Source organism: Lissotriton vulgaris, chromosome 11, assembly GCF_964263255.1.
Source record: "Lissotriton vulgaris chromosome 11, aLisVul1.2, whole genome shotgun sequence".
In the NCBI taxonomy this organism is placed as follows: domain Eukaryota; kingdom Metazoa; phylum Chordata; class Amphibia; order Caudata; family Salamandridae; genus Lissotriton; species Lissotriton vulgaris.
The window spans coordinates 1,090,265,645-1,090,279,840 of record NC_141699.1 but is presented as its reverse complement, the minus strand read 5'-3'; the positions used below and the strand labels follow the sequence as shown (position 1 = coordinate 1,090,279,840).

The following is a 14,196-nucleotide window of genomic DNA, read 5'->3' as shown; positions in this document are numbered from 1 at the left end:
AGGTAAGTAACTAATCCATATTTCTCCTGGTCCCTTTTTTAAGAACAAGATGAAGAATTGGGCCATTGTAGCCTAGTCCTATAGGCTGCCTAATAATTTCTATGTTAAGTGACTCTGCATGCCTTCCTGAAGAAAGGCAAACATTTACACTTAAGGAGATCTATTGTGAAAAAGTGATACAAGGTCCCTGTAAATGGACTGGACGATTCAGTGCTTATGACTATAATGGAAATTCCCTTACGAGAGAACTGGAGTTACTGGTCAAAAACTATTCCTTCTTTGTCCTCTTCGTAAGATGCTGATAAGACTTGTTTGTTTGTATGATAGCTTCATATTATCAAGTGGTTTCTGCCTGAGACTGTTAGAATGCCCGATCCTGCCCTTTGTCCCTGTGATTCTCATTAGACAAACTATTATAATGCAGGTTGACCTGGACAGTATCCTGATTTAAATAGCCATTATCAATGCTTCTGTTCTGCATTTTCTACATCTTGAGCTTGTAAAAAAGTGGCTATACTTTTTTCAGTAAAAATAATGTTTAAAAACTAACATTTTATACAGATTCAGAACTTCAGCCGTTTGACTGGTGCTGCAAAAAACTGGACAATCCAAGATTTTGTGACAGATACATGGAGAAGCGACCAAGGATTGGATGCTCCGGCTATGTGCCATTATTCCCAGGTGAGTCTGAAAGATGTTTAACAATAGTCAACATGGGTTAACTTCAAATGCTGTTGGATTTCCACCTAAGTTTGAGACACATTATGCAGTGGTTTCTCTCTTGGGTTTAACAACGACTTATTTAATGTATCCACAGTAGATTGGCATACAAAAGTAATCCCAATGTCAAAATATTTAAAATATTTATTAATGTCTGGTCATAGGTAATACACCCAATTAGAGACAATCCTTCTGGCCTTTTCACCCATCAGTGTTAGTGCTCACAGACCATGCATTTACACCACAATAACTCATGATGTCTTTCTGTTGCAGCCTGGATGTACGGGGACCCCCACATTACGACTCTGGATGCACATGGGTACACCTTCAATGGCCTAGGAGACTTTACTCTCTTGAACGCAACGGGCACTGGCTCGTCTTTTATTTTACAAGGCCGTACCACTCAAACTGGAACAGCTCTGGCGACCAACTTTAATGCCTTTGCTTCTCAATACAGCTCCGGGGGCAAGAAAATACAGGTTAGTGTTGAATACCAACAGCAGAATCATTATCATGTCACTGCAAAGGGATGGTATGTAGCACAGTGTAAGGAAACAGGCTAAAATTTTTAAATATATGATGGATCCAACTGGAAAAGTAATTGGTGGTGATAGAACACTACCGAGCAGGTTTGAGTCCTCAGATGTTCATATTTCAGTGAAGATCAGAATATAGAAAATGTTGTAGGTAATGAAATCATGGATGAAAAACCTGTGCCTATTTATGAAGTGGGAATATATTGCAGAACACTTCAGCATTAGAGATTTCAAAGTGGGCGAGGAGTAGAGGTTTAAATTTGCTAAAATGTTTGCTCAGTAGGTAGGAGAAAGGTGATGTTTACTTTGAAAGGTGTTTCTCTACTTCATCTTTAAAGTGAAGGTTCCTCCAAGATGGATATATGGAATGTAGAGGGGAATGGTGTTGCATAAGGTAAAGAGTTAAATTGTCAGAGCTTTATTCGGCAGTAAGTCCTATTGAGATTATGTTAGAGCAGATGACAGAAAATCTTTGATGTCCAGGAAGATGTTTGTTATTGGAGAACATTCTCATCATGAAGCAGCATTCAGAAGCTTTACAAAAGGTATATAGGTGAGGATTCTCAAAAAGCATCTCCATCACACTAAAGTCTGGTGTGGCCTGAGTTTGGGAAAGTTGGCAGTTATTAAAAAAGTCTTGTGAAAATAGAAGCAGTACTTAAGCAAGTAGTCATGTAGTCTCAGGAATAACAGATGTGTGGAGAAACAATTTTTTACATGATCTATTGCCTTACAGGTGGAGTGGTTTCTTCAAAATAACACACTCCAAGTTGCAGTGAACAAGAACATTGTAAACTTTTTATATTCTGAAGGTACAGTGAAAATCTTTTTTAAGCATTTTTGGGATGAGTAAGGTTAAGAAACTTTGTGTAAGGAAAATGTGTCAAAACTGAGCCACATGTTTAAATTCTGTGCACTTTCTCTTGTCTAATATCCTTTTAAGCTTTCTTTAGGAGTTATATTTAAATTTTCTCCAGAATTGTGCCAAAAATGTTAGTTTCAGTAAGTGTGAGACCTACCTTCTGCTGGTTGCTAGATGAAGATCCCCCGAAGCAAGGCAAAGTTACATACTTTATGTGATCAACAGAAGAGGCAACTCCCTCACCTGTTCAACACTTTTTCACTTTTCATTATTAAAACTACTTCTAAATGGAACCCAAACATTAATGCAATGTGAAACTGGGCAGTATTACCCGCAGGCTAGAAGACAGTAAATTGTCTTATTACCCCAAAGCACATGATTGGAAAGTCCATGAATCGTGGTCCTAGTAAGATCTCTCGTAAAACATTGGGACCCAAAGGTACTACACGCTTCTCAAGGACCTGATCTTCTTTCGATTTAGAATAATGGTGGAGACTTCAAAGGCTGAGTCAGAATGGAGTGTTACCCTCAATGGAGGGTTTCTCACCAGCAAAGTTCATTTAACCTCTGCCCTTTCAGAATAAGACAATGGCTGAAGCTTCTCTCTAGTCATTCTTAGTTGACAAGGGGCCAAATATGCATAACTTTTTTGTGGTTGCAAACCAAATGATTCAGTTTTTGTGATGCAGAAATGTTTTTTGAAATCTACTAACCCTTCTTGCGATTCGGTAACACGTTACTAAATCATAAAATAGAATAAAAAGTGGATAATTAATTACTATTTGGAAGGCCATTGTTAAGGGCATCCGTTCCCAACAGTGGATTGTTACGGTATGTATCAGTATTCTGTGACCGAAATCGCAAAAGTTTATTTTTTATCACCTCCTAACATGGGTGATAAGCCAGTCACAAAATGGAAGGTGTCTCTCACGGTCCACTTCCTCTTTTGAATGGAAGCAAAAAGTTTGTTGAGGAGTAGGAGTAGGTTGGGCAACACCGTCTAAACTCACATTTTTTAAAAGTTTAAGGGCCAGATGTAGGAAGGCAAATACCGGTCGGTAACGGCCAATTTCGGCCGTTACCTACCGGTATTTTGATTTTGGGATGTTGGGGCATGTTAAAATACAGATTCGGTAATTTTACCGATTCAGTAAAATACCGACTCTGTAAAATTTTCGAATCTGTATATTGACATGTAGGTAGCACTTAAATCAGTGCTACAGGTGTTTAAGAAGTCGTTAATTACCACTAGAAGTTGGTGGTAAATAATAAAAACTGTTTCAAAAGCATTTTTTTTTGCTTTTAAAACAGTGCCATGTTGCAGACATACATGCCCTAAGGGCATGTATGTCTGCAACATGTGCACCCATGCACAATTGAGGGGTGCAACAGGCACCCTGCCTTCCTTCTATGTTTCCCCCAATTACCGAATCGGTATTTACCGATTCGGTAATTGACATTCATTCCTATGGGCTTACAGGCCCATAGGAATGAATGGCAATTACCGAATCGGTAAATACCGATTCGGTAATTACCGAATCATACCGATTCGGTAATTAATTCGGTAAAATTACCTACATTCAGATTGCCAGTTCTTAAATACCGAATCGGTATGATTACCTACACCTGGCCCCATATCTTTTTTTGAATGCAGTACTGTTTTATTATGAAAAACAGCCTGCATTAAAAAATGTACATTCAATAAAAATGCTTTTGCAGGAATGGTGGGATTCTGGCAACCCACCGCTTCTGCCCCCTCGCTGTGAGCGTGCAGCCGAAGACCAGCCTGTTTAGCGCGCCGATACCAAAAAGAGCGCGAAACGTGATTGGAATCGCGTGGAGGGTCGCGAGCTGCCAGAGCGCCGTGCCACAAAGACTGAAGCTACGAAAAGGGGTGAATCTAGAGCCGCAATTACCCTTGTGAGAGGCAGTAAGAGAGACTGAAGCAGACAACAAAGATAAAGACCCACGTCCTCCCCGGCGGCCATTTTGAAGTCAGACAATTACATAAAACTTTTTAAAAAACTGTGAATTCTGGTGAAAAAAGCCTCGCCCGGCCTGGTGAGCCTGCACCTCTGCTCAGGATGTCAGTAGAAGCTGACACCACATGCCCAGCTGCCATGGGTTCCGCCCAGCAAGCCCCGCAAGCGCATCCAATGTTGTTAGGAGTGTCATATCTGCGCCCGCCAGAGCCTCCAGAGCTGACGTCCGGGAACACAATGGGGCCCATATGGAAGAGCTGGGCTGAAGATTTCAAGGACTTCATGACGGGGTCTCAATTGCAAGACTCCAAGCACAAATTGATAGCTCTGCGAAATTTGATAGGGAAAGATATCGCACAGATCATCAAAGAATTGCCTGCTGCCAGCGCCACCTCATACGAAGATGTGAAAGGAGCTCTAGATCAGAAGTTTCTCCACAAACGAAACTTAGACTACGAGTGGTATACGTTCAACCTTGCGTCGCAAGAAAAGGACGAACCAATGTGTGACTTGAATGTCTGACTAAATATCGAAATCAAAAATATCGACATACAAAAATATCGGGACAAAAATATCGAAGTCAAAAATATCGGAATCCTATCCCTAACAAGGTAAGTACAAAAATATCGAAAAAATAATATCGTAGTACAAAAATATCGGAATTAAAAATATCGTTTTTTTAAATGTATTAATAATAATGTTAAAATAATTATAAAATACATATAATGTTACAAATATTAAATAAAAATATTAAAACATAATAAAAAAATTAAAACTAATACATATCCATTTAAAATAAATTAAAAACGTAATAATTTAATGTAATTTTATATTTTGTAATTTCATTTAATTGATTTAATTTAAATTTATTTAATTTTTACCCTGTACGACTGTACCCCAAAAACCCAAAACTGACCCAGAACCCTAAAAATACCCCTTAACCCAAATACTGAAAACTGACACTGAACCCTAAAAATACCCCTTTACCCATGAACTGAAAACTGACCCAGAACCCTAAAAATACCCCTTTACCCATGAACTGAAAACTGACCCTGAACCCTAAAAATACCCCTTTACCCACAAACTGAAAACTGACCCTGAACCCTAAAAATACCCCTTTACCCACAAACTGAAAACTGACCCTGAACCCTAAAAATACCCCTTTACCCATGAACTGAAAACTGACCCAGAACCCTAAAAATACCCCTTTACCCAAGAACTGAAAACTGACCCTGAACCCTAAAAATACCCCTTTACCCATGAACTGAAAACTGACCCTGAACCCTAAAAATACTCCTTTACCCATGAACTGAAAACTGACCCTGAACCCTAAAAATACCCCTGTACCCATGAACTGAAAACTGACCCTGAACCCTAAAAATACCCCTTTACCCATGAACTGAAAACTGACCCTGAACCCTAAAAATACCCCTGTACCCATGAACTGAAAACTGACCCTGAACCCTAAAAATACCCCTGTACCCACAATTAATTAATATTATTTAATTACCAATTAATTATTAATTAACAATAACAATAAATTAAATATATTAGCACATTTGCTGTAATTAATTTAATTTAATAATTAATATTATTTTGCACAATTAATTAATTAATAACAATAAATAATATATATAAAAATTACTTTAATTAATTTAATAAAATAATTAATAATAATTAATTACCAACTAATTAATAATTATAAATATGAAAAAAATTATAATAATTAATTAACTAATTAATAGAAATTAATTACCAATTAATTATTTAAAATATGTACAAACATATATCAATTAATTAATTATTATTAAATTACTTCCCACCCTATTCCCCTATAAACCCATAACCCGCTACAGAACATATTTATCAATTAATAAATTAATTAAAAATAATTTAAAATTAATTCTCAATTAATTAATTAATAATTCCTAATAATTAATAATTAATTTAACATAATTAAATTACTTCCCACCCTATTCCCCTATAAACCCACAACCCGCTACAGTAGTAAAACACAATATTTAATAAAATAACATTAAAAAAAATAATAAAACATAATTAATACAATATAATATACACTAAATTTATTTAAAAATAGATATTAGTAACATCAAAGTTATTAATTTCGATATTATTAACATCGATATTTACAACTTCGATATTACTGATATCATACCAATATCGATATTTAGACTGTCGATATTACTTACCTTCGATATTTTTGTAAATCGATATTTAAACTTCGATATTTTTGCTTATCGATATTAAAAAATCGATATTTTGTCTGTGTACCGTGTGACTTGATTGCTCGCATTCGGCGCCTAGCCAGGTATTGCGAATTCGACGAGTTCAACACCGAAGACGCGATGCGACTGCGCATTATTGAAGGGTGCCAGTCAGAAACACTTCGCCGCGGACTCTTAAAGAAACACTACACACTTGAAGAAATAGAGGAACTCACTCACATCAATGATCAAGCGGAAGATCATGCCAAGAACATGAAAGCCAGTAAGTCCGAAAAAAGGGAGCAAGCCTTCCGAATGCAGTCTCACACGGACTCGAAGCGCCGGTCGGACCGCCGCAAGTCGGGAAGACCGACACAGACCTTCCATGCGACCTCCTCGCGCAACGGAACCCAAGCAGTCGGATAAGCAGACCAGCCTCAAAATGCTACAGATGTGGACAGGATTACCCACACTCAGGACAGTGTCCTGCCATAGGACAGCAGTGTCACCACTGTGGAAGAGAGAATCACTTCGAAGTAGCCTGTTAAACGCGACGGTCGGAAATGAAGACAGCCAAGTCAAGCTCAGAAACCCGCCACCATGCAAGAGCGGTGAGGGGAAGGAAAAGAAGCTCATCCGGTTCATCAAGGTTGAGTGCCTAGTCAGTTAACTCATACAGATCCCAGAGGTCGATGTCCCGGGAGTCGTCGTCTCCCACACCTGTCTCGCAGGACAGCGATGAATACGTGTGCATGGTGTCAGACCCCGACAGACTGAAGAAATACCCAAGATTGAACATTCGAATAGGCAGTCACCCCGCCAAGTTTGTACTAGATTCAGAATCGTCCTTGAACTACATATGTGCCATTGAATACTAAGGCATGACACCCCAGCCAAAACTGGAACCGGCTGCTGTTCGAGTCTACACTTGGATGTCCAGGAAACCCCTACCATGCCTGGGACAGTTCCGTACGACTCTCACTTATAAGGATCGACAGATCCAAGCTCACATCCATGTGATCGAGGGTGCAGACGCAACGGGTGGCCTTCTCAGTCTGCCGACAGGAGAACGCCTCAAACTTGTCAAACTTTTATACACCGTGGATGACTCCCCGGACATTGTCAACAAGTTTCCAAACCTCTTCAAAGGCCTTGGGAAGCTCAACCAGTTCAAAGTCAAACTGCACATCAACGAGCAAATATCACCGATAGCGCAACACCACAGGAAGGTGCCGTTTCATCTGCAACAGGCAGTAGATGACGAGCTACAGGACTTGCTGAGGACAGACATCATTGAACGATCCACAGGGCCCACTCCCTGGGTATCATCAGTAGTGGTAGTGCCCAAGAAAGGACAAGACTACAAAGTACGCTTGTGTGTGGACATGCGTGTCCCGAACACGGCTTTTGAGAGGGAACGACATCCCGGACCTCATATCAGTGATATGATTGCTCGCCTCAATGGGGCAACCGTTTTCTCGAAGCTGAATCTCAACAAGGGATACCACCAGCTGGAACTGCATCAGAAATCCCGCTACATTACCACCTTTACCACCCATCAAGGCCTGTTCCGCTATAAACGCTTAAACTTCGGAATATCCTCAGCTGCTGAGATATTTCAGGAAGCTATCAGGCGGGTAATCCAGGGCTTCCCAAATGCCTTTAACTACAGTGACGATATCCTGGTCTTTGGGGAAAATCAAGCGGAACATGAGAAAGCCTTAGACCGAGTGTGTCACGCCTTACTCAGTGCTAACCTCACACTCAACCTGGATAAATGTGAGTTCCACAAGTCCACACTAAAATTCTATGGACATATCTTTTCCAAAGATGGCATGAAACCAGACCCTGAGAAAGTGTCTGCCCTTGCGGACACTCCACAGCCACAGGACATTAGTGACCTCCGCTCGTTACTGGGGATGGCAAGCTATTGTGCCCGCTACATTGAGGACTATGCTACCATCAGCTACCCGCTCAGAAAACTCACCCGCCAAGGTCAGCAATTTCTATGGTCACCTGCGTGTGAACACGCGTTCAATAAAATCAAGAAGGCTCTGAGCACTGCTATCTATTTAGCATACTTCGACACCAAAAGAAAGACTGAAATCACTGTGGACGCCAACCCTGTCAGTTTGGGCGCCATCCTGGCAAAGTATAACAATGAAGAAGACCAATGTCATGTTGTCGCTTATGCCAGTCGCAGTCTCACTGACACGGAGAAGGCGTACTCACAGCCTAAAAAAGAGAGCCTCGCGGTTGTGTGGGCCCATGAACACTTTCACCTGTTTGTATATGGGAAACATTTCACACTCATCCCCGACCACCAAGCGCTTATCACCATCTTTGGCAACCCATGGTCAAAGAAGCCCTCCAGCGGTGCCACTAGAAGCTATTCGTGAAGCATCCGCTCAAGATCCCACCATTCAGGCCATCATGGTCCGGATACGTGCCAACTCATGGAGACATCTGGAAGACAGTCACCAAGATGCAGCTGCTGATACTCAAGAACTTGTGGCGTTCAAACACGTCCAAAAAGAACTATCAATCAGCAGGGATGGTTTATTGCTGAGAGGAAGGAGGATAGTAATTCCTCAGTGACTGCGACAAGGGGTCATCAACTTAGCTCACGAAGGGCACAGAGGAGTAGTAGCCACCAAGAAAGCACTCCGGGAACGCGTCTGGTTCCCCTCACTTGATCAAATGGCGGAGGCCACACTTAAGGACTGTGCCTCATGTCAGCTAGTGAGTCGAGACGAACCGCCAGCCCCTTTGCAGATGTCTGAACTACCAGATGGGGTGTGGCAACAAGTGGCTATTGACTTCTTTGATCCGCTGAAATCAGGCAGATATATCATCGTCATTATGGATGAATACTCTCTCTTTCCCATTGCGCATCAAGTATCCTCCACCAAGGCGATGGCTGTCATCCCCGTCATCGATGAAACGTTTGCGGCATGGGGAATCCCCACAAGAGTAAAAACAGATAACTGACCACCGTTTAACGGTCATGAATTTGCTGAGTTTGCAAAACATCTCAACTTTAATTATCAGAAGATTACTCCCTTATGGCCTCAAGCCAACGGTATGGTTAAACGATTCATGAAGACCCTCAAGAAGACGGTTCCGCAAGCAGAACTCACTCGCCGTGACATCCAGCAAGTGTTGAATGAAGTGTTGTGAGCATATCGGACCACGTCGCACAGTACCTTGAACTAATACCCTGCCACCCTAATGCTTGGGCGAGTTCCCCGCACGGGGCTGCCCGTTTCAGACACCGTCAAGCAATCTCGAACTGTGACAACTGATCATGATACCCTGGTGAAACTGGACCAGGAAAAGAAATCAAAGATGATGGACTCTGCTGATCAACGCTGGCATGCAAGACAGACAGACATTCAGGAAAGTGATTGGGTGCTGGTGAAACGCTACCGTAGAGCAAAGGCAGACAATTGATACCTTGCACACCCATTGCGAGTCTCGAATCGGAAAGGGACTATGATCACAGCTGAGTCTGAAGGCAAACGGATAACCCGAAACATATCCCATTTCAAAAGATGCAATCCCTCTGCTCACACTCGAGTCCAGGACTGTGGCTCCAGCACAGACTCGTCGAGCCAAGGAGGCAACAGTGATGGGGCGTGTCCCAGCTCAGTAAGGCTTGAAGATGCCAGGGGTTGCCATACCTCTGAACAGGCGCGAATCAGCCGTCCACGACAAACAACCAAGCGACCTGTTCGACTCATTGAAGAACTCTGAGAGACAGTAAGCATTATTGTACAAAAGGGGGAGGTGTCATGTTGCCCTGCCTGACCCTGATGTTGGTACAGGGCAGGCTAAGGCGGAAGGGGAGGGCCCGGAAGTGACGAGGAAAAAGTTAGTATGGCGATTGCGCCAGTACAATAAAGAAGGTGCCATCCAGAGCTCCAGAGTGTGAGTCTTCCTTGAGGGTGCCAGAGAACATTACAACCAACACCCCTGTGATATCACTGATGATATTGAGTCACAATTGGCAACCTACCATATAAATATTGATGAGGTTGGTCAGATCTGGACCCACTATATTTCACAACTTTGTCAAGCAACATAATAATACAAAGGTCAATTTCGCAAAATGTCACTGTTGCCATAAAAATAATGGTCGCAGCTTGAAACCAGTATTTTGTGATAAGTGTTTCGTACTTGTAGCCCTATATTCACTGCCACCTTCATTTGTTCCAATTGGCATCAAATTGGCCTGGAAACCAGAAAGTCCATTATTAAGTTCAAGTTGATAGTCCTTTCAGAGTGGTCCTGTGACATTGCACTAATGTTCCGATGCATTTTTCCATGCATTTTTCCTAAAATGCTGCACAATATTTTAAGCATAGCTTGATTAGATTCTATACAATGCTCACATGCCTCTTCCAGTCTCAGGACTTGTTGCCCTTTTAATTTGGGAAAGGTAATGCCCTTCCTTGCAAGAACGGTATGACACAACTGTGCTCTTATGGGCAGCTTCTTATATTGTGAAGCATTTGTACTGTCAAAGGTCACCTCATATATTTTGTGAAGGATACACCTCAATTGTAAATAATCTACCAAGAGCATAAAGGTTCCCAAATCACACTTTAATTCGAATATATTCAAATGTAATGGGTAAATGAAGGTGGTCAGCATCTCCTTTTTCATGAATTTAGTTCAATATTTGGTTTAAAGCTGCATTTCATTTTCTTCGTGTGTAGACATGGATGCCAACATTTACAATGATAGAGGGATCTTCTTGATCAAAGGGAACAACTCAGTCTCAGCGACATTCGACGGAGTGCTGGCGGTGTCAGTTGTGTCTTCTCTTGGAATCCTTAGCGCAGTCTCGAGCCTTCCCACCCAATACATCAACAGAACCAGCGGCCTGCTGGGTAAGAACTGAACTCTTACTGACATTGTACTAACACAAAGGGGGGTTGTAATTGTGGAAGGTTGCACTGATGTGTTATAGTTTTGTGGTTTCTTAAAGGAATAGGACAGAGGTGGTAAACAAAGAATTTCAAATACTGTAAGAGTAGCAGTGCCCCATGTTTTTCATCTGTATTACATATATGTCTGACAAATTGGACTTGAAATACAATAGATTGGGTGGAAATGCTTTAACCAATGCATGATTTAGAGTTTGACAGGCATGGTCCTTTGTCTCACACATGACGTACCTGTGTCCTTCACCGTAAGTCTTCTGTCAACAAAGCACCATTGTCAACAGAATTCTTTGACAGTGGAATGACAGAGTAGAATTTACATTCTCTGCCCTGTTGAGCATGGGCATTATATAATGTTTTTTCTTTCTGTCACTGCCAGGAAAAACCTGGAGATAAAGGTGTGGAAAAAGACAATAATGACCCTTACATCCTAGGAGAACTTTCCAAGAGTGTCGGGTAAATCGTTTTTTGTTTTTCAACTCCTGCTTTGGGAGTTTGCTTTTGAAAAACTAAAAACTTTTGAAAAATGTGTTGGGTGGTCACAATGACTGATGGTACCATCTGTCAAACACCTCCTACCTTGGCAGTAACAGCCATGACTGTTGTCTTGACAATGTACAGGATTGTCTGTAAGGCAGCAGAAAACTCTAAATTTGGTGGGTAGGGTCCCTTGGAATGACCTCCTCCATCATGACAGAATAAACTCCTAAATCAGGCCCTTAACCTGAACTGCTGGTGATTACTCTAGGTGCCCTGCATACAATCACTGCTTGAACTGCCTGATAACTCGCATAGGTGATATATGCAAACAGATTCAAACCTGAATGGGAAAGATGCACAGTAATTAGAGGGTTGTGAAGAGAGAGCAAATGTAGGGAACCATGTTAGAGACACAGCAGTGTCTGTGTTCTGTAAAGTAAACAGGACATTGGAAGATGAGTTAAGCCTTACGTTTCATTGTATATGTGTTTAGGTATCTCTACTGTTTGTGAAAGTGAGGCATTAACTTCATACCAAAGTCTTTTGGTCTTTTACTGGTGATGCCCCATGTGCTAACATGTCTACTTGTTCTTACAGGAGTGTGGAACTCTGACACCGCAGATGATTTCTTAATGCCAAACGGGACCACCATTGCAATTACCAGCAGTGAATCGGACATCTACAACTATGGAATGACATGTAAGTCCACACCTCTTAATTGTAAAATTTAGCAAATGATGTAGCTGGGGTCTGGTAGCAATGCATTTTTAGGTGTAGAAATGCTTCTGTCTAGCAATTAAATCTACATAGATTGTTATTGTACATAAATTAGGGTATGAAAGTATATTGGAAGAGAGCACCTTACCCTTAGTTATCCTGAACCCACATCTGCTTCTGAAGATACTGAGTGCATAACATCTTCTCCCAAAATACTTATACACAAACTGTGTGTTCTCCTGCTATTAGTATACACACAACAACTACTGCTGGACATTATTGGTGTGAGCACTACAAATTCTGAAATCTGTGTGTAACCATTATTAGCTTGTGTACCGGACAGAGACTTTTAGCTGTTGATTCCTTACCTTAGATTATTCCTCAGGCCTCAGGTTGGATCCAGACGTGTTTGAGCAGTACCCCTGTGTGCTAGTACATATTGTCTTTTGGCTCCGTGTCAGCGCCATCTGCGCGAACGTGACCTGCCCAGTGCCTATATAGGCGCTACCCCAACACACTAATGTCAGTTCTTTTCTTTCCAGCGTTGATCCATGAAGGGCTAATCCAGTTTTTTACTGTTTTTTCCCAACTTTTTTATAACACTTTTCTGACCACTGCCAGCCCTTAAGAAATGAAACTGAAAAGTTACATTTTTGCTTTTTAAATGCATCCCGTTTTCCTTTAAAGAAAACGGGCTGCATTTTTACAGTGAGGTAAAATAAACATACAATTAATACTTAAGGAACACAGCAAAATACAGTACAGAATTCATAATATTTAGTGCATATAAAAGACCATTTGAGCATTAATTCATCTTTAGTATTATTATCATACCGTTTGAATTAAAAATGTATGCAACATACTAAGCTTAAGGCAAAACTCTCAGCTATCATTCAAAGCTTCCTTCCAGTTATACATAGGCCCCCATGTAGGTCTGCCAAGTTTTTTTCCTTTCTTACCCTTTCATCAGCCGACCCCACCGACCTCAAGAACTACCGCGCCATCTCGCTGCTCCCATTCCCTGCAAAAGTCATCGAGAAGACAAGCAGCTGGCCGCCTTCCTCGAGACAAACGGATCCGTCGACCCCTTGCAGTCTGGCTTCCGGGCCAACCACAGCACCGAGACCGCCCTGATCGCAGCCACCGACGACATCCGAGCTCTGCTTGACAACGGAGAAACAGCGGCCCTCATCCTCCTAGACCTCTCCGCGGCCTTCGACACTGTCTGCCACCGTACACTAGTGCAGCGACTCAGCAACGTCGGAATCCAGGAGAAGGCACTGGAGTGGATCATCTCCTTCCTCGCCGGAAGGACACAGAGAGTCCGCCTCCCCCCGTTCAGATCTGAAGCCACCAAAGTCATCTGCGGTGTTCCTCAGGGCTCCTCACTCAGTCCAACCCTCTTCAACGCCTACATGAGCCCCCTCGCAGACATCGCACGCCAGCACAACCTCAACATCATCTCCTACGCCGACGACACCCAGCTGATCCTCTCCCTCACCAACGACCCCGCCACCGCCAGATCCAACCTTCACGAAGGGATGAAAGAGGTAGCCAAATGGATGAAGATCAGCCGCCTGAAACTGAACTCGGACAAGACGGAAGTCCTCATCCTGGGATCCTCACCCTCCGCCTGGGACGACTCCTGGTGGCCCCCCATCCTAGGCAGCGCACCCAAACCAACAGACCACGCACGCAACCTAGGCTTCATCCTGGACTCCTCCC

General features: G+C 42.2%; 1 protein-coding gene across 1 annotated transcript in view; it reads left to right on the top strand.

Moving 5' to 3' along the window:
* LOC147684201 (uncharacterized) overlaps positions 1-14,196 on the top strand; it is a 522,357-nt gene that overhangs the window by 381,729 nt on the left and 126,432 nt on the right. The window contains exons 41-45 of the mRNA XM_086942611.1: positions 562-681; positions 994-1,199; positions 1,993-2,068; positions 11,047-11,220; positions 12,352-12,453. Coding sequence (XP_086798737.1) covers positions 562-681; positions 994-1,199; positions 1,993-2,068; positions 11,047-11,220; positions 12,352-12,453 — 678 coding nt within the window. The remainder of the gene's footprint in view (positions 1-561; positions 682-993; positions 1,200-1,992; positions 2,069-11,046; positions 11,221-12,351; positions 12,454-14,196) is intronic.